At 64.5% G+C, this 25,383-nt stretch overlaps 6 protein-coding genes across 6 annotated transcripts in view; 4 read left to right on the plus strand and 2 right to left on the minus strand.

The window, feature by feature from the left end:
* Positions 1–2,191, plus strand: part of AMSG_07359 (uncharacterized protein) — a 2,467-nt gene extending 276 nt beyond the window's left edge. The window contains exon 2 of the mRNA XM_013900810.1: positions 268–2,191. Coding sequence (XP_013756264.1) covers positions 268–1,945 — 1,678 coding nt within the window. The 3' untranslated portion in view covers positions 1,946–2,191. The remainder of the gene's footprint in view (positions 1–267) is intronic.
* AMSG_07360 (F-box/WD repeat-containing protein 7) lies at positions 1,798–3,201 on the minus strand (the record flags this gene model as incomplete). Its single annotated transcript, XM_013900811.1, has 2 exons — positions 1,798–3,064; positions 3,091–3,201. The coding sequence occupies 2 exons, from the start codon at positions 3,199–3,201 to the stop codon at positions 1,967–1,969; spliced, it is 1,209 nt and encodes a 402-aa protein (XP_013756265.1). The 3' UTR covers positions 1,798–1,966.
* Positions 3,202–3,505: 304 nt separating this feature from the next.
* On the plus strand, positions 3,506–14,922 carry AMSG_07361 (uncharacterized protein; the record flags this gene model as incomplete). Its single annotated transcript, XM_013900812.1, has 4 exons — positions 3,506–6,700; positions 6,733–7,109; positions 7,223–9,479; positions 9,527–14,922. The coding sequence occupies 4 exons, from the start codon at positions 3,506–3,508 to the stop codon at positions 14,906–14,908; spliced, it is 11,211 nt and encodes a 3,736-aa protein (XP_013756266.1). The 3' UTR covers positions 14,909–14,922.
* A 128-nt stretch (positions 14,923–15,050) lies between these two features.
* AMSG_07362 (CK1/CK1/CK1-D protein kinase) lies at positions 15,051–16,440 on the plus strand (the record flags this gene model as incomplete). The annotated part of the gene is made up of 2 exons (XM_013900813.1): positions 15,051–15,227; positions 15,316–16,440. 2 exons carry the CDS (start codon positions 15,051–15,053, stop codon positions 16,438–16,440), a joined length of 1,302 nt encoding a protein of 433 aa, XP_013756267.1.
* A 57-nt stretch (positions 16,441–16,497) lies between these two features.
* Positions 16,498–24,187, plus strand: AMSG_07363 (uncharacterized protein; the record flags this gene model as incomplete). Its single annotated transcript, XM_013900814.1, has 4 exons — positions 16,498–17,416; positions 17,820–19,053; positions 19,086–22,184; positions 22,214–24,187. The coding sequence occupies 4 exons, from the start codon at positions 16,498–16,500 to the stop codon at positions 23,892–23,894; spliced, it is 6,933 nt and encodes a 2,310-aa protein (XP_013756268.1). The 3' UTR covers positions 23,895–24,187.
* On the minus strand, positions 23,910–24,850 carry AMSG_07364 (uncharacterized protein; the record flags this gene model as incomplete). The annotated part of the gene is made up of 2 exons (XM_013900815.1): positions 23,910–24,653; positions 24,782–24,850. 2 exons carry the CDS (start codon positions 24,848–24,850, stop codon positions 23,913–23,915), a joined length of 810 nt encoding a protein of 269 aa, XP_013756269.1. The 3' UTR covers positions 23,910–23,912.
* Positions 24,851–25,383: the final 533 nt, after the last annotated feature.

Here is a 25,383-nt window from a genome sequence, read left to right on the forward strand (position 1 = left end):
CCCCCTCTCCCCCCCGTCTGGAATGTCCTCCGAAAGTGGCCACCAACCTGCCCTCCGCCCTCTTCCCCACTTGGCCGCCGCAGCCGCAGCAAAAGGCAGGGGAGGAGGAGAAGAGGGAGGAGGGAGGAGGAGGAGGGAGAGTAGGTGGCTCGGCTTGCGGTGGGTAGCCACAGTGTCCTGGGCAAGACGACAACGTCGGCGGAGCTTGTGCCATTGACTCACAGTGGGTGACATTGGGCTCGGCTGTCTCTGGCTTCCGCTTGTTAGCATAAGCTTGCAAGGCTATTCAGGGCTTCGGATCAATGTGCCCAAGCAGCTGGGCCTCACTGCGCCAAATGCGAGGACATACACGGAGGAGTCGCCTTCTTGGAGGACTGGGGTGGAGCTGTGCGCCACGCTCAAGGTGGCGCCGGTCCCGTTTCCGCATCGAAACGTGGTTGCGGTGCTTGCGGGCGAGGCGTACGCCATGCCGTGGGGCATCTCCATCTCGGTCCAGGCCAAGTCGAACGCGGCGCATCAGGCGGTGATGATGCCGGTGTCTACAGCGTCGAACTCGCTGGTGTGGAGCTACTCGCGTGAGGCGCAGGTGCTCTTCTACCACATGCTGAGGTCGTTCCCGCGGCTGGTGTCGGTCATCCAAGCCGGGGTGTATGTGCCTGAGAGCGCGGCGGTGGCCATTGCCAACACCAACCAGTACGTGTACGGCTTGAGCCAGGGTGAGGCGCAGGCCATTTCGGCGTGGCTCTCGGACGTGGCCGGCCTCGAGCCGATGTCTCTGCCGGACGCGGTCGTCGACATGTGCCTGAGCCACTGCTCCTCGCTCGGCACTCTGGTCCCGCCGCTCACGCCGGACATGATGGACCACGACGCCAACGTCTTGCTCGACGAGCTGGCTGCCGAGGGCCTCACCCTGCCGTATCAGTCGTTCTCGCCGGTCTCGTCGCCGATTTTCGAGTCGCTGCCGTCTCTGACGCCGACGTCTGCGTCTGCATCGTCGCCCGAGGACGCACGGATGCGTGAGTTGTTTTCCGCGTTTTCCAACTCGTCGCCGACCTCGTCGTCGTGCGAGGTCTCGCCGCGGTCACCGTCGCTGCATGGTAGCGGCCATGGGGCGAGCCACAGCGGCGCGAGCTCTACGTCAACGTCGGCCCGCGACTCGCCGCTCATCGTCCCGTCGCTGACCAACCATCCAGCGGGCCTCGCCGCCATCCCCATTCCGGTCTCAGCCCGGGTCTCGTCGCCGCGGTCGGTTTCGCCGCGGTCGCCACGGAGCACCGGCTCGCCGCGGGTCCCGGACCGGCGCCAGAGTCTGTCCAAGGCGACGCGCGGGCTGAAGATTTCCCGTTCGCCGCGGTCACCACGGTCGCCGCGGTCGCCGCGGTCGCCTGCATCGCCTGTATCGCCGGCGGGCACCGGATCTGCGGGGCGGGCGGCACCTCCGGCGGCGTCGCGCTCGGCGAAGGCGGTCTCGACCGACCGCACGCTTGTGAAGAGCCCAAATGCCATTGTGGGCGCGTACTGCAAGCACGCCCGCTTTGCTTGTATTAACGACGTGGTCCTTGCGCTCCTCGAGGAGTTTATGCTCACCTCGCCCAAGTCGAGCAAGTCGGGTGGCAAGGCTGCCCGCAACGGGCCCAAGCGCGCGGCCATCGGGCTCCGCGAGGTGCTCAAGCAGTCGCAGCGGTCGGCGGTCGCCGTCGTCCTCTTTGCGGCCGACATCGAGGGCGCAGTCCGCGACAAGCTTGGCAAGCTCATCGGCTCGATTACCGAAGCATGCGCCGAGTCGGGCACGCTGGTTGTCTTTGCGCTCACGCGCGACGAGCTCTCGCGGGCGCTCGGCAAGACGGGAAACATCTCATGTGTCGGCCTGCTGCACACGGCAGTGACTGCCGTCGACCTCGGCCCACTCCGTGCTCTCATGGCCGAGGCGTATGCGCAGGCTTGAGGGCGGCGGCGCGTACGCTGCTCATTCGGCAGCAAAGTCGAAGACCCGGATTTTCTTGTCTTTGCCAGCGGCATAGACTCTCCTCCAGTCGAGGGCGACAGCGAGGACGCCGCCAGTGTTGGCCTTGAGCGTGCGGATGCACGGCGGCGGCGCCCCGGCCAGGGCCCAGATGCGAACGGTACCGTCGTACGAGCCCGAGACAATCTTGGACTCGTCGACGGCAAGCGACGAGACCGGCCCGCTGTGGCCGGTGAGCGTGTGGAGTGGGGATGCGGGATACGCCAGATCCCACATCTTGAGGCTCTTGTCCCACGAGCCAGACACCACGCGCGCCCCATCAAACGCCACAGCACGAACAGGGCCCGAGTGGCCAACCAAGTTGGCAGTGCACGTTGCCGACTTGAGGTCCCACACCTTTAGCTTGCAGTCCCACCCGCCCGAGACCACCCGCCCGTGCGCAGCCTGCAGGCACCAGACGTGAAACTTGTGCCCGCCGGCGCGTGCGCCCTGCAGCACGTGTGTCTGGACTTGGGTCTCGAGGTCATGGACCACCACAGAGTTGTCAAACGAGCCCGTGATGAGCGAGCCGCCGTCGAGCTGCAGCGCAGAGACCGTTGTGGTGTGGGCCTGGAACGAGCTCTTGGTCTCGCCGGTCTCGCCGTCAAAGACGTGCACAAAGCCCTCAGTGTCGCCGGCAGCCACCAGCCCGCTCACCGGATCGTAGTCCAGCGCCCACACGCCGCCCTCAAAGCTCTTCAGAGTCTCGCGGCAGTTGAGCGCGTTGACATCCCACATCTTTGCCACTCTGTCTGAGCCGCCCGAGTAGACCTTGGTCTTGCCCAGCGCCAGGGCCCACACCGCGTCCTTGTGGCCCTTGCGGAGGAGACACGAGGTGTACGAAGACGTCCGCGAGTTGAAGTTCTTGGCTGTCGCTAGCGCCCGGATGTACACTCGTCGCCACGGCAGATCCTTGAACGGGCGCTTGTAGATGCCCATCTCCTGACAGAGCGACGACCATCGGGTATCGTTGTCGATGGAGACATTCCACTTGCGACACACGGCCGCTGCAGTCGCCAGTTCCGTCACACTCAGATAACGGAAGATCCGATGAAGCAGTCGCTCTGGCAGCGAGTCCACCAACTGACCCAGTCGCGTCGTCCCCATCTCCTCGCCCGCCCCGCCGCCGCCCGTTCCCGATGGCCCGGCTCCCCGGCCCCGTCGTCCGACTCGTAGTACTCGGAGTACTCGTCAGACATGCTCTTGCACCGCCTTGGAATACGTCACGCGTGAGCACCAGCAGTTGTGGGTGTGGTTGTGGGTGAGGTGTGTGGTGGGTGTGGGTGAGGTGGTCGTCGGTCGTCGGTCGTCGGTTGCCTGTCGCCCTCGTCGGGGAGGGAGGGAGGAGGGGGCGGGCTGCCAACCAGCAACCAACTTCGAACCGTCCGTGTCACCGCCAAGTGTCACCAACCGCATGTGATCAAGGCACGGGCAGGGAGGGCAGAGGGCACGGGCAGGTGGCATCACCACCTCTCTCCAACACCACCTACACACTAGACCTCCATGCTCGAAGGGGTGCTCTCCTCCTACCTCTCCACATACCTGGGTACCTACTGCCGCAACCTCACGCCATCGGCCCTCAATGTGGCTCTCCTCTCAGGCACCGTCACTCTGGAGGCAGTGGAGCTGGAACCGGATGCCTTTGCGGGCATGATACCATCGGTGGCGGTCGAAGCAGGGGCCATCTCTTCTATCAAAGTCACCATTCCCTGGAATGTATGGGGCTCGCCCATGCAGGTCGTCGTCGATGGCGTTCATCTTCTCCTGCGCCCGGACAATGGGGACGGTGACGATCAGGCTGCTGCTGCCCGCGCCCGCGCTCTGGCTTCTCGCCGCTCTCGCCTGGCAGAGTGGGATGCACGGGATGCAGATCGGATGAAGGCTGCTCTCGCTGCAGAGGCCGACAGCGCGTCCGATGTCAAGGACTCAACGAGCGCCGATGCTGCTGCTGTTGCTGCAGAGGGCGGCTTCTTCTACCGCCTCGTCACAAAGCTGACGTCGTCGGCCCTCTTCACCTTTACAAACATTCACGTCCGCTACGAGGACGCCCGCCCCACTGTTGGCCCATCGTTTGCCTTTGGCCTCACCTTTGCCTCGCTTGTCCTTGCAGACGCCTCGCCCGCAGATATCTTGCGCCTCGCAGAAGACGCGCGCACTCCGCCACAAGACGGCGAGACCTACGTCCACAAGCGCCTTGCTCTGTCAGCCGTCACCGCGTACTGGACCGTTCACGGCACACTGCATCACACTCTTCTCTCCAGAGGCCTCGACTCGGGCACGACGCCCCGCGCTGCGTCGGCGGCCGCCCTCATCGCAGGCTTTGACGCTCTCGGCCTCACGGCTGCTGCCGCCCCGAGCGCCTTTATCCTTCACCCCACAGACGTCGAGACCCTCATCCGGCTTGCAGACTTTGTGCCGCAGCCGCCGTTTGACGACGCCACCCCCGACTGGCTCCACTTATCCGTCGCCCTCGTCTCAAACATCGCGCTCTCGCTCTCCCCGGCTCAGTTTCGCTCCGCCGTCGACGCCCTTTCACTCTTTCACGCCCACACCCAGCTCGAGCTCATGCTGCGTGCCCAAGATCTGGCCGCCGGAGCGTCTACTGTCGAGGCCAGCTCCACTGCCGACGCCGACGCTGACGCCTACAACGAGCTGATTCGGCGGTGCGGACTCGTTCCCGACCGCGGCGCCCTAGGCGCCGACGATCTCGCCGCCCTCGACCACCTCGAAGGCACCCTATCACTTGCCACCCTTCGCCGCATTCGTCGTCGCGCTCACTGGGATGAGCTTTCGGCCGCCGCTGCGGCTTCTGCGGCTTCTGCGTCGTCAGGCCAACCGACGACTGCTGTCGCGGCTGGAGCCGAGTCCGACGGCTGGCTGTCATGGCTCGGGTGGTCTTCGGGAGCGGCTGCGGATGTTGCCGAGCCTGCGTCAGCAGCTGCCGACGGCAGCAAGCCGACACCAGAGTCTTCTGCGGAGCCCGAGCTAGAGACCCGCGATGAGCTCTTTGCCATCATCGACTTTGACGAGGCCGATACTCGGGCCAACCAAGCACTCACCAACTTTGCCCAGTACGTCTCGGCCTCACTCACTCTACCATCACTGACCTGGAGCCTCGCGAGTGCAGTACCCGAGAGACCGCCGCTGGTCAAGGGCGTACTCTCGCAGGTCGCCATCAAGTACATGGCTAACCCAAGCTTGGCCGCTGGCCAGTTTCAACTCGGCGGCCTCGTCGTCTCGGATACTGCCACCGCTGCGGGCTCGGCGCTCGCCACCAACTACTATCCGGTGGTGGCTCAGGCCGCCAAGCCGGCTCACGGAACGCCGCTGCTGGCGCTTACCTTTGAGCTCGACCTGGAGGCCTCGCCGCACGCACTCAATGTGGACGCGTCGCTGCAGTCGCTCGACATCTCCATTTCTGCGCCGTTTCTCGGAGGCCTGGCCTCGTTTGCACATCTGCCGCCGTCTCCTACCGTCGTCGCTCTCCGCGCCGCCTACCGCCACCGTGTCGACGAGCTCTCGCAAGAGGCACTCGCTGCGCTCACCTCGTCGGCTCGCTCGGTCACACTCGCACTCTCGGCGGCACCGTCGAGCCTTGCCCTCATCGCACATCCAACCGTTAGGGACGCACCGGCGCTGTTGTGGCGGACCGGCGAGTGGGTGGTCTCGACGCCGTCGGCCGACGCCGCGCCCGACGCGCTCAACGTCTACGCGCTCCTCATCTCCGACATGGCGGTCGACTACGCCGGCGAGCCTGTCGTCGCCAACACCCTCATCTCGTGCTCGATGCAGCAGATGGAGGACCTTGCTATGTCGTCAGCCTCGTCGCGGTCGTCGTACCTTGACACTACCGCCACGGTCGACGTCCTCTCCATCGACGCCGCTCTGCCTGTCGTCGCCGGCGTGGCCGCAACGCTGAAAACGTTTGCTGCCGCCTTGCCTGCGTCGCAGACCTCCGCGACCCCGCATCCAGCCATCGAAGACAATGTTGCACCCGATGCGTCGCTGCTACTTCTCGACTCGATCTACCTCGACGCTCCCGACGCCCTTCTCCTCACACCTCCCGACTCGGACACCGACTCGCTCGCTTCGCTGCATGACTCGTCATCCGACGACGAGTTTTGGGATGCCCAGGTCTCAGCCTCTCTCGCCCGGGCTGTGCCGCACCGCGGCGCGCCCGCCTCTGCCCCAGAGCCCATTGCCATTGTCCGCTCGCGCCTCCGTCTTCGAGTGGCGGAGACTACGATCGCCGTGTACAGTGAGGCCCGAGCTCGGCTGGCCACCCTCCGGCTCGGCAGCGTTGACATCTCGCACTCGCTGCAGACCAAGCCACGGCTCGAGCAGCGCGCCCATTTTGCGCTCGGTTCACTGCGGCTGTTTGACCATCTCGCGCTTGATGGCCTCCCGCGGCTCGCGCTGTGCTCAGATCTGGAGACGTACCTCTCGTCGGGCAGGCCGACTGCGGCTGATGACTTTGGCGTCGTCCTCGACTCGGCCGAGCCGTTAGTCTCGCTTGACACCTGCCTCGCGTCCAAGCGCTACACCGCTACCGCCTCGTTCCACACCCTCCACGTCCGGATCCGCCCTAGCGTTGTCAACGCCTGGCTCGACGCCGCGGCGCTTGTGCCCGACCTTGGCGGCGCTGCACATGCGACAGACCTGCCAGTACCGACCGAGACTGCAGCTGCGCTGGAAGCAGTCAGCACCACTTTGTGTTTACGGTCGACCAGCTCAAAGTTGTGTTCTACCTTCCGGATGACGAGGCGCAGCTCGCGACTCTAGACCTTGCCGCCTTTGAGCTCACCGTCGCCCGCCCGGCACCCAAGCGCTACCATCTCGAGCTCACCCTCGCCGACCTCGAGCTGACGGAGAGCATGACGGCTGCCGGGAGTCCACGACAGGTGCTCGCCACTCCGACCGAATATGTCATGCGGTACACAGTATCGAACGTCGACGCCGTCGCACCAGAGCACTACACTCTGGCTGCGGTCCTCGGCCAGATCGTGCTGTCCTACGACGGCCTCTTCATTGCCGCCGCCTCAGACTACTTGGCGACTTTTACGGCCCTCCGTACCTTCCTCTCATCGTCGGCCAACCTTGCGCTCGAGTCGACCGTACCAGGTGAGAGCGGTGATGTAGACGATGCGCCACCCTTGCTCACTGTCGACCTGACCGTCCAAGATCCGGTGCTCCTGCTGGGCGACGAGTCGGGGGACCAAGGCTCGTCTTTGACCTCGGCGTCACCCATGTCACCAACGTCGGCTCGGTCTACCATGTCGACGTCAAGCGACTCAACGCGACACTTTGCTCCACCACGTCCGAAACCGACACCTGTTTGCTCGGCCCCTTTGACGTAGCTCTTGTTGTCAACACCTCGCCGATCCAGCCCGAGCCACTCGAGATCGCCGGCTACTCTGTCCCGCATATCCGGACCGTGGTCACCATCGCCACCACTACCGACGTTGTTCTCGACTCTTCGCTCGATGACCTTGTCACTGTACTCGGCCTTCTCTCTGCTAGCACACCAAGCTCGTCCCTGACGGCTCCACCGGCACTCGATCTTGCTTCCGGACCAGACGCTTCGCCAAGTCCCGACTCGTCTGCTTGGGTTGTCACGCTCGACATTGGTCAGGTCAATGTCTCGATTCGCGACGCGGTCTCGCTCTCGCTCACAGGCGTTAGGTACGGCGCGGCATGGCAGCTGCCGTCGAATGGCCCTGGCCCTGTCTCGGTATCGGGCGGCGCATTTTCCCAACTGGTCTTTGCGGCCTGCGGCAACGCGCCGCCGCTTCTCTCCTCAGCCACTGCCGAGCTGGTCACAACCGTGCCGAGCTCGCCGGCAGCACCGGCGCGGCTCAAGATCTCGCTCGGCGACTCGACGATATCGGCGTCACCGGCTGTACTTGCTTCTGTCTCGCGCACACTCACTCGCCTGTTGAGCGCGCTTCAGCATGGTGTTCAAGATGTCAGCGCTCCAGCGGCCACCGAGGCCGCTCCTGGTCGCGGCATTGAGGCCTCGGCCTCGTTCGCTTCGCTCGAGGTTGAGCTTGCCGACTCGGCACCGTTTGCCAAACTCTCACTCGCGCACTCGGAGCTCGAGTATGCGTCGCGGTGCGGCGGAGTACTGAGCGGACACCTGCATGCACTCGCCATTGCCGACGTCTCGCGCCACTCTGGCCTGCACGTCGACGTTCTCAGTCTGCCCGCAGGTGAGGCGCTCGACTTTACCGTCGCTACGGCGTACGCAGCGTATGTGGCGGAAGCGTCGGACGAGGCACTTGCTTGCGGCTACGCAGTCGAGGACGGCGCAACGCCGCCTGACGCGCTGCTTTCTGTGTCTATGGCTTCTGCGCGCGCCACCATCCTGTACCGATTTGTCATGCAAATGCTAGCGTTTGCCTACGATGCAACGTCGGCAGTCGTGGCACCAGAAGGCGCATCTGCCGCTCAGTTCTCACATGGTGAGCCTCAGCCCGCGTTCCTCCTTGGCGTGCACGTGGTGCTCGCTCAGCCAGCCTTTGTACTCCCGCGCAACTGCAAGTCTGCCGATGCGCTCCTGCTCGAAGCATCGAGGCTGAGCCTGAGTAACTCGTTCCACGATGGTCGAATCACGACCGAGTGGCGGCTAGCTCACGCGCGGCTGTCGTCGACGCACCGGCCGGACGGGACCATCATCCAGCCGACCGCACTCACCTGGGCTGTTTCGTACGACATCCAGTCTGCAGCTGAATACGTAGCGTCGCCATCGCCCTGGGCTGAGACGCTCACGCTCGAGCGATCCGCGCTCGAGCTCGAGCTCACCGGTGCCGAGTACCTGCTACTGCAGCAGTTTACATGGGAGAACATGGCCGAAGTCCTCTGGCTGCCGTCGGGCCCGAAACAGGCGGTCTCGTCCTCACGGCTTGCCGTCCGGGCACTGACGCCGTTTGCCACCGTGCCGAACGCGCAGCTTGATTCTACACCCGGTGCTGCGCTCCAGTTGACGCTCCAGCTCGAGTCACTGTGCCTGCAGCTGCTTGATGAGTCTCTTGACGGTCCAGTTCCGCTTGCGCAGCTCACGTTTTCGGATCTTGCTGTGGCGTACACCTCGTTCTACTCGTGGGATGCATGGACTTGGGTCTCGGCAGCGGGAGTAACAGTGCTCGACAGCCGCAGCGATGCGGCGACGCCGTCTGAGCTTCGGGCGCTGCTAGCACCACGTGGCGTCAGCGACCGGCCGCGCCTCCAACTTGCGCTCATGACGCTGCCGTTTTCCGAGGCGCATGGTCCCGGCGGCTCGTCGCTTGAGCTTCGGCTGGCACACACGAGAGTAACTTGTGTCACTGACGTGCTGGGACGGGTTGGTAAGGTGCTTGGCGCGCAGGCGACTCAGCCGCCGCCAGAGACAGCCGCCGCAGAGCACTTGATGCGGGTCGAAGGCACTGGGCTCGAGGCGCTGCTGGCATCGTCGTACACCGACGGCGCCTCACCGGCGCTTGTGTCCAGACCGACGTTGTTTTGTCGACCCTAGCCGGTCCGAGCGAGTACAAGGTAGTGGCGTTGAGCTCCGGCACAGAACTGGTCTCGGTTCTCCTCAACAACGTAACCGAGAGCGCCGTGACGATTGTCGAGGCGAGCAAAGTCTCGATCGATTGGACTGACCGCAGCGGCGCCGAGCTGACTGCTGTTGTCGATGTGGCCTTTGGCGAAGCCTTTGTCTCGTACACCGACTTTAAGCTCGGTCTTTGGGTCTGGCGCAACCTGTGGCTGCCGTCGGGCTCACGGCCTCTGGGCGACGCCACACCCGTGGCCGCCACGAGCGGCAGCACCGCTGTGACCAGCCCCGCATCGCGCGACGAGCGCCTGTTCTTCTCAGCCAGGCCCCTCGAGGCGACGCTTGTTAACGACGTGACCGGACAGAACGTGCCTGTGCTCCGAACTAGCCTTGCAGTCGAGGGCACGATCGAGGCGTGGTCTCGGCCCGATGCCATGACGCTGGCAGCGGAGGTTGCGATTGGGCTGGAGTACTTTAACCACGTGCTCTCGGGGTGGGAAAGTGTTCTCGAGCCAACGCAAGTCACCTTGAGTTACGAGGGCTGGCGGTCAACGTTTGGGATCGCGGTCAACTCACCACTGGAGGTGACCGCATCTGCGCCGATGATTGAGAGTCTCGGCCAGTGCGCCGACGCGCTCTCGGTCGAGTACGACCAGCGAGCGGCTCCGCTGGCCGAGGGCGCTGCCGGAGTGCGTGCGGATGCCTTTGCACTCACCAACATGACCGGACTTGACGTCAAGGTGGCGATGCTTGACGGGTCTGGCTCGGTCACTGTGGTGGCGGCCGGAAGCCGCGCGTCACTGGCAACCGGCTCGTTTGCGCGAGTCCGACACCGTGTGCTGGACGTCGGCTCGATGTCTGCATCGATCGAGGTGCTTGGCGAGCCGGTCGGTCCTGTCCCGCTCGATCTTGTGGGCTCGTATGTGTTCCCCGTCAAGACGCACTACGTGTTTGCAGCGGTCTCGCTCAACAGCGATGGCTCGTTTGAGACACGTTTGTGGTCAGGCCTCGCAGTGACCAACACTTGCGACGTGGCGATGGACGTGGCAATTGCAGACCAGATGTCGTCCACGGCGTCGTTCGATCATCTCGTCCACGTGCCTGTAGGTGCTACGGTTGGCCTCCCTGTCCATCTCGTGCAGAATGCGGCGGTCTACTTTCAACCGCATTTTGGCGAGGGTGGACCCGAGTCGGACGACGATGGTTCGTATGATGGCGACGACGATGGCAATGGCAACGGTGGGGGTGGCGATGCATTCTCGGAGCCGCTCAAGTGGCGCGAACTCCCGCTCTTACAGGGCGAGGTGTCCGAGGGCGGTGGACCGGGCGTCGAGGTGTGGACCGGCGATGGGTCGTCGACGTCGGCAGCGTCGACGTCGATGCTTGGCACGTCGTCGGTCCGTGGCTCGACTGACGGACGCAGTACCGAGGGACGGGATAATGTGCCGGAGCGGCACCACGCGCTCGCCTTTGTTGGGGTCCGGCGGCCGGGAACCGTCATCGAAGACGCATTTCTGTGGTTTGGCGTCGGCTGCCTTCCGGTTGTGGCCGAGCTCGAGACGTTTGCGGCATGCCGGACGTATCCTTGCCACCGGATGGTCATTTCCCCGGCGTACCGGGTGACAAACACGCTGCCACTGCCTGTGCGGATGAAACTGGCGACGTCCGAGGCCGGGGCCAGCGTGCCCGAGGTAGAGGCTGAGGTGGAGGCTGGCGGCGTGGTCAATGTTCACCACTTTAACCCGTCGCAGCTTGCTGGCGTTGTGCTCTGGCTTCAAGTCGCCGACTACGCATGGTCTGCGCCCGGAGTTGTACCGCTCGCACCGTCGCGATCTGCGTTCCTTCCTTGGAAGAAGAAGCACAAGCGTGCGAGGCGATCGGGCCAGATGGTACGACTGGCAAGCCAGGGGCCGTACCGGCTGCGGCTGTTTTTCGAGACTGAGACCGATGTGTTTGGCGGCTTGCACCTGTACCTGTTTTCGCGGTACTGGCTTGTGGATGCTACACCATGGAGCCTCGTTTTTGGGCGCGGCGGTGTCAAGGTGATCGGGACAAAGGAGCTGCCAGCCACCGTGGCAGCGCCCAACTCGAGCCGGATCCTTCTCCTAGGCGAGACCGACAACGTCAACGCGGCTCTTCCAACCGGCCAGTGGTTGGCGTCGTCGGTCAATGTCGACGCAGCCAAGCTGCGATCGGGCGTCCGCAAGGTTCGGCTAGTTGCAGCGTCGGGAACTGCAGTCGATGTGGTGGTGTCGGCGAGCGAGACGGCGTCGCGGCGGACGCGGGCGATCCGGTTTGCGCCGGCGTATGTGCTGGTCAACTCGAGCGAGCGGACGCTGGCGGTGCGGCAGGTGACATCGCATGCGCGCAAGGGCAAGGGCAAGGGCAAGGGCAAGGGCAAGGGCAAGGGCAAGGGGCCTGATCGTGACGAGTCGTCTTCAGCCGAGGCACAGGCCGCAGTCCCGCTGGTACTGCCACCAGGCGAGTGTGCGCCGTGGGTGTGGGCAAACGGCGAGGCGGCTGACATGGTGGCCATCAAGTACGAGGATCCCGAGGCAAGCGGGTGGGAGTGGTCTGCGCCATTTCCGCTCTCTGCGCTGGCCGACTTTCCGCTCAAGATTCACAACAGCGTGAGCTGTGCTGAAGAGCTGATGCGGGTGCGGATGAAGCGTGCGAGCGGTGCGGTGAGGGTCTACCTCGATGGCACCGCCGGACTGACTCCGTACCGGGTGGTCAACGCGACGCCGTTTGACGTGACGGTGCAAGAGGCCGACTCGCCTTGGATTCTGCACGCGGAGCCCGAGAGCCAGCTAGGGCTCGTACCGCGGCTTCGCGACGACGAGGGCCACTTTAACCTGACGCTCACGCTGGCGCTCGACGGGCGCGACGGCGAGGTCATCGGGTCGGTCGAGTATGGGCGAGACTCGTTTGTGGCGGCAGAGCCGCACATGGTGCGGCTGTGGAGCGAGGACGAGCGAGCGGTAGACAAGGCTGTTTGCGGCAAGTTTATGGATGACGGCCCGTGCGCTGTCCTGGTGCTGGAGGCGGTGTCGCTTGCAGAAGCCGCGGAGCGGATGGCGATAGCACGCGGAGAGCGGGAGGCTGCGGCACTGCGGACGTACGCGATCCAATGCTCTGTGGCTGGTATTGGCCTCTCGTTGCTGGGCATAGATGCGGTGGCGGGCGGAGTGCGGACCGAGGTGGCGTACGGGCGGCTTTCCGAGCTCAATGGCCGGTTTACCGTCAACGGCTCGCGAGCAAGCGGCGAAGTGACTGTGGAGAGCATCCAGGTCGACCGGACGCACTTTGGAACCGAGTTTCCTGTCCTCCTACACTGCCGGCCGCGCAAGATGCGGGACCGACGCAGCCGCGGCGGCAAGGAGCGCAAGTACGAGCCGGCGCTCACTCTGTCAGGTGCATGGATTTCGGACCACCCGTCGGTGTACTATGTCGAGTATGTGGTTGTCGACGCAGCGCCGCTCTCGGTACAGGCGACGGTGGAGGATGTGCAGACGCTGACAGCGCTCGGGGCTACACTCGGGCGTGGAGGCGGGAGCGGTGATGGGAGTGGGAGTGGCGACGGCGCAGTCGGTGACGAGGTCATCGACGAAGCGGGGCCTGTTGATGCGCGCCCAGTCTACTTTTCGTTTGTCTCCCTGCCTGCCATTGCCGTGAGTGTGACGGTGACGTTTGCCGAGACGGACGCTGTGGCACGGAGCTCCGGACAGAGTGGGTCGTCGACGCCGCGCGGCGGCTCGTCGCGCAAGTCGCGGATGCTGTTTGCACTGGGAGAGATGTTCTCGTCGATTGACCATGCTCCGCTGCGGCTCTCTGCGCTAGTCCTCGAGCGGCGGGTGGTCTCCCAGGAGCTCCTTTGGCAGCTCATCGCGGCGCACTACCGGCACGAGGGCATGACGCAAGTGTACAAACTCCTCGGCTCTGCCGAGGCGCTGGGTAATCCTGTGGGCCTTGTAGCAGACCTCAAGACCGGGGTCAAGGATGCGTTCTACGAGCCGGCCATCGGGATGCGGCGCGGGCCCGAGGCATTTGCCTCGGGCTTGGTCCGCGGTGGCGGCTCGTTGGTCAAGCACACGCTCCACGGAGTGTTCAACACTTCGTCCAAGCTAATCCGGACTGCAGCACGCGGGGTGGGCGCTCTCTCGATGGACTCGGAGTACATGCGGAAGCGGCGGGCGGAGCAGCAGCTCAACGTGCCGAAGCATGTGGTGTCGGGGCTGGGGCTCGGGCTCAAACGGTTCGCGACGGGAGTGATCGGCGGAGTGACTGGGCTCGTCACCTCGCCGTACAAGGAGACGAAGAAGGGCAAGGCGTCGGGCGGAGCCAAGGGCGCGGCCAAGGGCTTTTTCAAAGGAGTGGGCAAGGGCCTCTCCGGAGTGATCTTCAAGCCGGCTGGCGGAGCGCTGGAGCTTGCGGCAACGACGGTCGAGGGGCTGAAGAACACGACAACGGTGTTTGACAAGAAGCCGAAGGCTGCGCGGCTGGAGCGGCATGTGCCGGGCGGGGCGACCGTGGCGCCGTACGACGAGGAGAGCGCGCACGCACAGCATGTGTTGCGGCACTTTCTGGCGTCACGCAAGCAGCCGTGGGCAGCCGAGCCGCTGGTGGCGCACATTCCGTGTGCTGAGCGGGCGATGGTTATTCTCTCGGTGCTCCGGCTGGTGTGCGTAGTCAACGCGAACCCGGCCAAGCCGCGCAAGGTCAAGCTGGTCTGGTCCGTCCTTCGCGAAGACGTGGCACGAATCGAGTTTGACGACGCGAGGCAGGCTGCGCGGCTGCTGGTGCGGACGCGTGTGGATGCGCTTGAGGTTGTGGCGCGGAGTGCGGCGGCGTACGTGGCGCTGAAGGGAGCGCTTGGCCCGGACGCTGGCCAGCGGCGGATGCACGCGTTTGCAGCCGGCGTCTTTGTTCCACCGGATGGACTCACCATTACCGGTGCGGAGACGCGGCATGTATACCTTATGGAAGACGGGCAGCGGTGGCTGGTGACGGCCGCGGTGCTAGCGTACCGCGGCTACGACGATGCGCTCGCGGTTGTGCTTCCGGACGCCGAAGTGCTGCGGATCGCGTACGGCGGCGAGCGGGCGTACGTCGACGCCCACGAGCTCCCTCCAGATGGCTGCTATGTGGTGGTTGAGCGACGCGATCGCGGACGCAAGTGGCTCGCGCGGATGTCGCGCAAGAAGCGCAAGGCCAAGCCGGCCGAAGTTGTCGGTGTGTGGCGCATGGTCGACGGCGAGCGCGAGTGGGTCGGGGAGCAGTCCGATTGCATCCCTCCCGAAGCTGAGCTAACCCGGATCAGCGAAGACGCACTTCGTGCCATCCCCACTGCTGGCAGAGCTGCACCACAATGAAGTATGGTCATGGATCGTATCCGGCTGTGGCCCAGCCCGGCCTTGCGAGGCGTCGCGCTGGTTCAAAGATGAGTTTTGCTGAGTGTGAGGCAAGGTTTCGAGGTGCGGCTGGTATTGGCACCTGCTTCTCTCTCGCACCCGAATGTCGAGACGTGCATTGAAGTCGAGCTCTTCAGAGCGCAAGCGCGGACGGACTCGGCAGCGGAAGATTTGCTTCGGCAACACATATGTACCCATTCGCAAGATTGGCTCGGGCTCCTTTGGCGATATTTACCTTGGTACCGACCTCAAGTCGGGTGAGGAGGTGGCGATCAAGTTGGTAGGTTGGTGTGGCGCGTTGGGGGGGGGGGGAAGTGGGCGGCTATAACTGATGTGGACTGGGTCGTTGGGCGCCGGGGTGGGTTTAGGAGCCGCGGCGGACGCGGCATCCGCAGCTGCAGTCTGAAATGATGCTGTATCGGATTCTGTCTGGCGGGATCGGGATCCCGCACGTGCGGTGGTTCGGGCACGACGGCGACTACAACGTGCTGGTGATGGACCTGCTCGGCCCGTCGCTGGAAGACCAGCACCAGGTGTGTGGGCGCAAGTTCTCGCTCAAAACGGTGCTGATGCTGGCTGAGCAGCTGATCACCCGGTTCGAGTACATCCACTCGCGGCATCTCATCCATCGTGACGTCAAGCCCAACAACCTGCTCATGGGGCTCGGCAAGCACGCCGGCGAGGTCAACGTCATCGACTTTGGTCTCTCGAAGCGGTACATCGACCCGCGGACGGGCAAGCACATCAAGTACAAGGAGGGCAAGAATCTGACGGGCACAGCGCGGTACGCGTCGATCAACACACACATTGGCATCGAGCAGTCGCGGCGTGACGATCTGGAGTCGCTCGGCTACGTCCTGCTGTATCTGCTCCGCGGCTCGCTGCCTTGGCAGGGCCTCAAGGCAGCCAACAAGAAGCAAAAGTACGACAAGATTCGCGACAAGAAGCTCGAGGTCCTCGTCGACGACCTGTGCGCCGGTCTCCCCGACGAGTTTGTCAAGTACATCACCTACACTCGCTCGCTCCGGTTCGACGAGCGCCCGGACTACGACTACTGCCGCATCATCTTCCGCGACCTCTTTATCCGCGAGGGCTACGCCTACGACTACGTCTACGACTGGACCGTGCTCGATGACGAAGAGGCCAGCGCGGCCACATCATCGGCGGCTCCCCCGGCCACGCCACCGGCTGCCGCCTCGGGCGCAGGCGTCTCCAACGTCGCCCGCAACGGCTCGGCCATGACCCCGATGACTTCGGACGGCCGCGCCCACGTCAGCCAGTCGCCGTCGTCGACCCGGGTCAACACCACCCCGGCCCGCGACCCGCGCTCCAGCTCCACCCGCGACAAGCGCCGCAAGCGCCGCTCCGACGAGCGCACCACCCGAGTCACCGGCGTCCCACCAGCCTCGTCCTCGTCGCCCTCGGCCCCCCCGACCGGCTCGCAGCTCCGGTCCGGCTCACGGTCGCGGCTCCGCGAGTCGCGGCGGTCGTGACCGGCTTGCCTTTCTCATTCTCCCCACACATCCGCACTCCTCTCTAACACACCGACCATGTCGTGCGTCCCTCCCGAGTGGGAGCATGTAGCCGCCTCGGCCGGTCGTGTCGCCCAGAAGCTGCCGCAGCTTGCTGCCGTCTTGCGTGCGGCTGCGCGTGCGGCGGTGACCGCGTCGGCCGACGCCAACGCCGCCTCGACCGCCAAGATCGCCGCGCTCACCCAGCAGCTCGAAGAGGCCAAGGGCGCGTTGGCGACGTCAAACAGCAAACTTACCGCGCTCGAGGCCGTCGTGGTAGCGGCGGGCCCGCGGCTAGCAGCGGTGGATGCTGCCGATGCTGCCCGCCTTGCCGCCGAAAAAGGTCGTGAAACCGCGCTCGCCGACGCTGCCGCCGCTCGCCACGACATCGCCGCCGCACTCGCCGCCGCCGCCTCCGCACGTGCCGACGCTGACGCTGCACGTGCTGCATCTACAGAGAAAGACGTCGAACATGCTGCCGCCATGGCGGCCGCCACAGACTCGATCGTCAAGCTGGAGAAGGCCGTGGCGCGACTCGAGGCCAAGGAGCTCGTCCTCCTCCGCGCCGCCACCAAGGCCAAGGCCGCGGCTAGCAAGCTCCGCAAACAGTTGCGCGCCGCAAACGCCACACGCGGCGATGCTGGGGGCGTGACCAAGCGATCACGCGCTGCGCGGTCGCCACATCCCGAGGCTGCTGCCCCAGCATCGCCTGGCCGTCCGCGGAAGCGGGTTCGCGCGTCGCGACCGGCGCGTCGCGCGCCTCCGGGAGCACCCGGCGCACCGTCGACCACCACACACGCGCCCACGCTTCCGCAGTCTCAGAGCCCCCGGGCATCGCGACCGCGCACCGATCTCGATGTTCTGGCCTTTGGCCTTCCGCCTCGCGGCGCAAGCGAGCCATCCGACAGCAGCAGCTCGAGCTCCGAGGTGGTGGAGTCAATCTCCGACTCGTGCTCGAGTTGCGGGGAGGCCTCGGACGAGCATATTCACAGCCCGAGGTAGGAAACCATCAAACACGGTAAGTGATGCTTCGAAGCCCCCAAGTCGGCGGATCCGCCAGGTGTGCAAGTGCATCGATCAGCCAGCTCTCCGAGTGGTGGCGGGCTTCCGACCGAGAGCCGACCCTTTCCCACCCGCCGCCGGCCAGACCGAGAGCGAGACCAAGACCTAGCGTGGTCCCCGACCCAGCACGACAACACCTGTCTTCCTCCGTCTTCTCGTGACAGCGCCCTATCTGCCCATGGCGCAAGAGTGGCGAACCGGGGTGGCCGGCAGGCGACGGGTACGACTCTCTGTTGGCGACGGGACAGGCGGGACAGGTGGAGGTGCCAGCTCGCGGTCATGGTCAAGATCATCAACAGACGACTCGGAGGAAAGCGGCGGGAGCGAGAGCTCATCGTCGACTACGGTGGGAGGACTGGAGCTCTCGGATGATATGTTCTTGGCTACCTCGCTCAAGTCGATGGAGCTGGTCGGACTTCAGGTCGAGCTGGCTCGACAGCTCTCAACCTGGATCGATCTCGCCGCGCTACCTGGTCACTCGATCACGTACCTGCTTGGCGCGCCGAACTCGCTGGCAAACAACGTGATCATTCTGGAGACAGTGGCTGAAGCCATGGGTGTGTCGCTGGATTGGGGTCTCGACGACAGTGCGGGCGGCGATGGGTCTCGACGGAGCTCGGCCGGCCCGCCGCCAAACACGCTCTCGCTCTCGGATCGGATCTACCGAGTGCTTGACTGCCTGGCGCGGGCCAACGACGAGCTTGTGTACGGGTGGACATCGAGTGACAAGATCGGGTGGACCAAACGACCGCCGATGTTTGCGCTACCGTTTGTAGACGAGGAGGATGCGCCGCGGGGCATGCTCGTCTCGCGGCCGTACCTCCGGTCGGCGCTGGAGCGGCTCGGCTTTGTCTTTCCGGAAGCCAACTTTGACGACCGGTCGTTTGTTCATGTACTCATGCTGGAGATTCTGGTCGGCCTTGCCCAGGCGAATGACGGCGGCCACCGGCTGCCTATCGAGGTCGGGCTGCTCAAGGCGCCAGCGCACAACCCGGTGGCGTGGCGGGTGACCCGGCGGGCGCGAGAGAACTCGCTATCTCCGCGACTTGGGTTGAGGCGGACGGCGCCACCAGGCAAGGCGCTTGCGCCCGATGTGCTCGTTGTGGAGGCGCGGCACACCATCTTTGGGCGAACGACCGAGTCCCTCGCGCTGCACATGGAGGACATGGTAGATCTGAGTGCAGATGTGTTAGCCGGGCGCAGCGGATTGTCCGGCGTGGCCTCGGTTGCGCTTCTTCATCCGTCGGTCTCGGGCTACATGGCCCGAATCTCGTACAACGCGAGGTCACGGGCGCAGTTTTGCGTGGTGGTCTCGTCGTCTTCGATGGCCAATGCGGTGACGGTCAACGGTGCGTCGGTTCAGCTGGAGCCGGTCTCGCTGCAGGTTGGCGATGTTGTTGCGTTTGGCGCGGTCGCCTACCGTGTCGAGAGCGTGCGTGGTGTGGGCACACCACTGTACACCGGCAAGTACTTGAGCGGGCCGCTGGCGCCGGTGGCGATGGCTATTGCTGACCTCAAGTGGCTCGATGCGATGTGGAGTGCCGAGTGGGCGCGGCCGGGACGAGCCGGCCGTGCGGCGGAACCGAGGTTGTGGAGCGGTTCCTTGGCGTGGCGCTGGCGCCTGCGGTGCCCGACGCCGTCGTCTTTGTCTCTGCTCCGATCGAGACGTCGAAAGGCCGACTTGAGCTCCGTGTGCCACAGAGCGCGAGCGAGTGGCGAGCGGTGCTCGCTCGGCGTGACGGCCGCGGCAAGTCACTGTTGTGGTATGGCGCAGCGGCAGGCGCCCAGCTTCTGGTCGAGTATCTTGTGGTGACGCTCCGGCCCGAAGCGCAGTCGCTCGGGCTCATACCACCGACACTCACACCGCGGTCGCCGCTCAACACCTCGCGTCTGGCGCGCGATGTTCGGCACGGCACCGGCTCGGTCCTTTCGGCCGATACGACGCCGGCCCCGGTTCCCGAGAGCCTGCTCTTCGAGTCTCCGATGGCTGTGGCAGTAGCGCGTGGACATACGTGGACGGCCGAATCTCTGCTGGCTGGCATGTTGTCACAGCTCGCCAACGAGCATCCGTCGTTCCCGACGGTGTACGCGCTGATGGAGCGGACGCTGCACGCGGTGGATTGGTCGCGAACACCAGACATTCTGCACGCCGCCATGCTCCGCGACCACCAGCTAGTCATGCAGGTCCTGCTCCAGGCTCGGGTCATCGATGTGGCGGTGTGCGACAAGCGGACGCGGGCTACTGTGGTCAAGGCTGCACTCGAAGCTTCGTCGCTTGGCTGCCTCGCTCTGATCCTCGACTCGATGATCCGTAGCTTGCGGATGGAGGCGATACCGGATCTGGACACGCTCACTCAAGCCGAGTACGACCGATATACCACAGTAGCAACGGCGAGGAGCGGAGTAGGAGGCTCAGTCTTTATGCACGCTTGGTTGGCGGAGACTGCGGCACAGCTTTTGCTGCGGCTCCGTGCGCTGCACTCGCTTGGTGATGACGCGGCGGAGCGTCTGACTTCTGCGCGCGATGGCAAGGGCGAGTCGCTGCTGCACTGGGCAGCACGGCTCGATTGCAAGTGGCTTGCCGAGATCCTCCTCCACCCGCGGGTGGGCATGCTGCCAGACGTGACAGCCAGCAACGGCGCGTCGGCATGGACGGCGGCAGTCGAGTCCGACTCGCTCGGCGTCCAGGTTGCGCTCTTGGCCGCGTCGACCGGTTGGCGGTGGGAGTCTGTGCCGGGCTTCCCATCTGCCCTGGAGCGCGACTCGGGTAACGTGCTGCATGCGCTCGCCGAGCTCGGGCACTGGCCGGAGATGGCGTCGTTGGAAGGCGCACTGCGGGCCAACTCTGCGGCACAGGCTTGGACCAAGATGGTGAAGGCGAGCGACCGTGCCGGCAACACACCGTTGCACCTGGCGGCAGAGCGCGGGGTACCGGTCCACCTCGCGGAGCTGCTGCTGGCGTCGGGCGCACCGGTCAACTGCCGCAACTCGGAGCTGCGCACTCCGTTGGAGCTGGCGATGGAGCGGCACATTCGCGACACACGACTTGCTGTCCTGCTTTTGCGGCACGGAGCGAATCTAGAGGCGCTTGAGACGCACATGCTCACGGTTCGGGCGCCAATTACGGGGCTCTCCGTTTTGCATCACGCAGCGAGTTCGGAGAAGAACTATGATGTGCTGGAGCGGATGCTTCCCAAGGTAGAATCGATCGACGTGGCGTCTCGGCCGTTGGCGCGGGGTGCAGCGGCGCGGACACCGTTTGAGATGGCGCGGACAGCCAACGCGTTGCGAGTGCTGGCGCTCTTGCTCAACGTGCCAGGCGAGCGCGGACTGGTGCTGAGTCTGGAGACGCTGCTGGAGCTCATCCACTTGCAGACGCCGCGCGGCAAGACGATCATGTCGTTTGCGTGCCAACTCGGGTTCGTGCACACGGTTGCGCGGCTGCTGGCGCCGATGGCACTGGATCTGGATCCAGACGCACTTGACGCTAGCCTCGTGAATCGATTGTTTTCACCAGAGCTGACGCGTGTGCTCTCGCAGTACGTGGACGCCGCACTGCAGCATGAGCAGGTCCGCGTGGCGGTCAAGCTGCTGAGCGTCATGGACACGTACGTGGCACGAGGGCGAACGGCCGATGACATGCGGGTGTTTGTCCACGCTCTGCGACTTGTGCGGGCGGTGCCTCACAACTCGAGCGGGATTCAGGCGCGGAGCGGATCAGGGACGCTCGACGATGCTGCGGCGCTACCTGTGCTCCAGGCGCGGGCGACGCAGCGACTGGCGTTTGAGCGATGTAACCTGGCAAAGGAGCGCGATCATTTCTACGACGAGCTCGCGCACCTACAGCAGCTACGATCGCTCACGCTCCACGGATGCAAGATCTCGCGCAAGCCGCGGACTGAAGCGAGGCTTAATCAGCTCAGCTCGATGCTGGCGTGCTGTGTGCCAGGTAGTACTGACGAGAACGGATTCCGCGACAGTAGACCGCGGTTTGGCGAGTCGGGAAGCGACGACGACGGCGGCGGCGAAGGCGACGGACGGATGAGCGCGCGACAGGCAGGCCTGTTTGGTGATGAGATCCGGATTTCTGTGGTCCAAGTCGCACGCGAGGTTCGATCGCGATCTCGTGGCGAGCGCGGCAGCGGCGGAAGTGACGGCGAGGGCGATGACTCGCTCTCCGAGTCGACAGACAACGCACAAGAGTACACCGCTGTGCGAGTGCCGCACGGGGCAACGGTTTCGGCTGTAGTGGCGCGGGCAAAGGAGCTGTTTGGCAAGCCGGCTGACCAGTCATGGTCGCTGCTCTGCCTTGCGCCAGATCGCGAAGGAACGGTCAAGCTCGACAGCCACGTGACGATGGATGTGTTTCCGCGGCGATCGCGGTTCATTCTGCGGCGCGAGCACGCAGTCCGCGCCGGGAGCTATTCCATGGACCTGCTCTGCAAGGTCATCGGTGCGCGCCAACCGGGCTCGTTTGAGCTGAGAGTGACGCAGTGCAAGCTCGGGACGCTCGACGCGGAGGAGCTTGTTCATCTGCTTGGGCGACGCGGGCCTGGATCCGGGCAGGCGCTGACCAAGCTGCATGTGACAGCAGAGGAGCTGAACATTACGATGACGCGGCGGCTGCTTGCAGCGCTGCGCAAGCACAAGTACCTGCGCTACCAGTACGGCGGGCTGCCAGCGACGTTTGGAGCCGGGCGCGGGTTCAGGCACAATGGCTGGCGTCACTCGGGCTGTATCTTGTGTTTGGAGTGTACATGATGCTCCTGGGTTACTTTTCGATGCTGCGGCGTGCGCTGCGTGGATCTGTGGTCGAGTACTCGAACACGCTCAAGGCAGCGGTGTTTACGACGGACATATGGGTGCTCTTTCTTTCGACGGTGGTCTTTTCGTTCGTCTGGATGTTCTCGATTCTTGTGCCGTGGGTCATTCTCCCACGGGCCGAGGGCTCCGCGTCGACGGCGCTGGCGTGCATCGGGCTGTTTTTGGGCGTGCTTGTGGGGTGGATGGGCGCGGTATTTTTGCTTGCGCTGCTGGACGTGGACGGAAGCTACGCGCGCGTGGACGCACCGGCGCGGAAGATCCAGTGGCTGCTTGCGCCAGAAGAGCTAACGTGGCTAGACGTGCGGTTGCCGTGCGCATCTGCGGCGGCCAAGGCCTCGCGGGCCAAGAACACGGCGTCGCGGATGGTCAACTCGCGGTGGTGTGTGGCGGTGCGACGGTTGAACTGGCGGAACGGGCTCGCGGTGCTCACGATCGGACTCGAGTTTGTGCAGCTGACGTCATTGGCGCTGCGGCCTGCGCGTGATGTGTACCCGTGGGCTGCACACCCGCAGCGTGTGGCCAAGTTCTCGCTGCTCGACCTTGATCTAGGGCGACGCGGGTACTATGCGGGACTGGGTGTTGCGGGTGCGGCGGCGCTGGTATGGTGGATCATTTCTGCTTTTCTGGGAGTGTTCTCGCTCCAGAACGCGGCGGCGGCGGCGCTGACAAGCCTGCCGATGGTGGAGGATGTGTCTAAGATTCTCTCGTCGACGCTGTTTCTGCTTGTGGTGGTGCGGCTGCTCTCGACGCTCGACTGCACGTACGAGGGAGGTGGAGCGTTTCTGGACGAGTTGCCTGAAGTGGCGTGCTGGACAGGCTTGCACGCGCGATTGGCGTCTGTGGGCATGATCGGACTGGCGTACTACCTGTTCTCGGCGTCGTTCATTGGCATCCACTTTACCGAAGATCACTCGGGCAAGACCGACATCCAGTTTGCCGAGCTGTTCATGCTCCTGGAGCGGATTATCAAGGTTCTCGTCTCTGCCTTTATGATGTTCTTCTCGTCGAGTCCCGGGCTCGGGCTTTCGTTGCTCCTCTTTGCAGAGGCGGCGTTGGTGGTGGTGCTGTTCAAGTACCGGCCGTGTCCGTTCAGCTCGATCCTTGTGCTCAAGGCGGTCTCGTTCTCGATGGCAGGGTGGACGGCGCTCTGCTCGCTGCTGGGAGTGTGGTTTGAGATCAGAGCGTCGTCGGCACTGCTCGCGCTTCTGCTGATCGGGTGGATGGTGATCCCGGCGGTGGCATACGTGGCATACTCGCGATTCTCTTCGGCGCGGTACCAGACGCTGGCCATGGAGGCGGCGGCGCGGGAGTCGCAAACGTTTGTCGGGACAAGTTGGAGCAGTGACGAGAGCTACGACGAGTTGGCAGGCGCGCCAACAGCGGAATCGGCCGAGGGAGCGGAGAGTGCAGGTATGGGTTGCGAGTCGTACTCTTACTCGACGCACACGCAGACGATGACAAGCGGCGGCAGCGAGAGAGGCGGCGACGACGACCGGATCTCGTCGTCGTCGTACTTTTCGTCGCTCTCTCTAGTGCTGGATGACATGTAGGGAGGGAGCGTTTAGCGGTTAGGGGTTGGGCTGCGGCGGCTCGTCGTCCATGACGAGCGCCCAGTGGTTCTGCGGCTCTTCGGCCTTGTGTGTGTTGAAGAAGGTATGGACACAGACCTCTGTGGGAGCGCCCGGGGCGGTGGACTTGCCAGTGGAGGCGAGGCAAGCGTTGGTGGCGCAGTGGCGGATGATGACGCGGCCGTTGGCTGGGACTGGATGGCCCTCGGCCTCGTCGCGGAGGAGCGGGTCAAAGTGCTCGATGGTCCAGACAGAGGCGTGGGGGAAGGGCTGTGCAGCAGTGGCGTATACCTCCTGCAGATGCGAAGGTAGCGAGAATGTTGTCGGGTTCTTCAGCCGCGAGGCAAGGGCAACCGGCTGCGGTGCGTAAGCCTCGTGCGAGACGAGGCGGATCTTGTCGCCGTAGCAGACGACCCTGTCCGAGGCGACGTACTTGTGAGCCGGAACGATCTGAAAGACGGAGCGCGCCCGCGGACCCTCATGGGCTACGGTTCCGCATGCGACCTCCACGGCCGCCACAGCAGCATCACCCTCGTTGTGAGCCTTTGCCAGCGCCAGCGCGCCGTTGACGTCCAACGAGGCCAAAGCGCCCGAGTGCTCTGCGTAGAGAGCGAGATAGGCACCCCAAGCAACAGCGCCCTGTGTAGAGGCCGAGACACCCGCCGGAGTCAAAGCCGCAAGTGACTGCGTCAGCCGCAGCGTCCCGGCCTCCTTCTTGTCCAGGAACTCACGCAGTCGCAGCTGTGTTCACGTCCGCCAAGGGCAATGTGAGTGAGGGAGGCGAGAGTGACCAACGGCTGCAGGGGGTGGCGAGGAAGGGGGATGGGGAAGGGGAAGGGGGTGGGGGTGGGTGGGTGGGTGGGGGGTACCTTTTCCAGCTCAAGGTCCTCGGACCAGTTTCCGATAAGCACCCGTGACGAGTACGTGTTTGCGGCCATGGTGTGTGGGGTGAGGTGGGTGGGTGGGGTGTGGGTGGGTGGGTGGGTGGGGGGAGTCGTTGGCGGGGAAGTCGCTGGATTTGGGGTAGACACACACGCACACTCACACACACACGCGCACGCATACATACATGCATGTATACATATACATAGATACATCAATGCGATGGCAACAATGGGTGGCATGGATGGCGAGTGTGGCGAACTTATCGCGTATCGGTTCGACTATTGCATGATGCTGATGCGATGGCCGATGACGGTCATCACACCCAGCACCAACCATAGTAACTGCACACAACATCGATACAACGACGACTATATATATGAAACATATCCAACCTTGATCCCCCCCCCCCCCCCCGGTCCCTCTACCCCCTTTTTCTGCCCCCCAGCCCCAATCAGCTGCCGCCGTCCCGCCAGCCAAATGGCATCCATTGCCCGTCATTTCTGCTGAACTGGGCACACCTGTAGCCAGTTGCTCCAGACTGTGCTGCACCCATTCCCTGTGCGCACACCCCACGCCCCCCCCCCCT

Source organism: Thecamonas trahens (assembly GCF_000142905.1).
Source record: "Thecamonas trahens ATCC 50062 unplaced genomic scaffold supercont1.34, whole genome shotgun sequence".
Classification (NCBI taxonomy): Eukaryota; order Apusomonadida; family Apusomonadidae; genus Thecamonas; species Thecamonas trahens.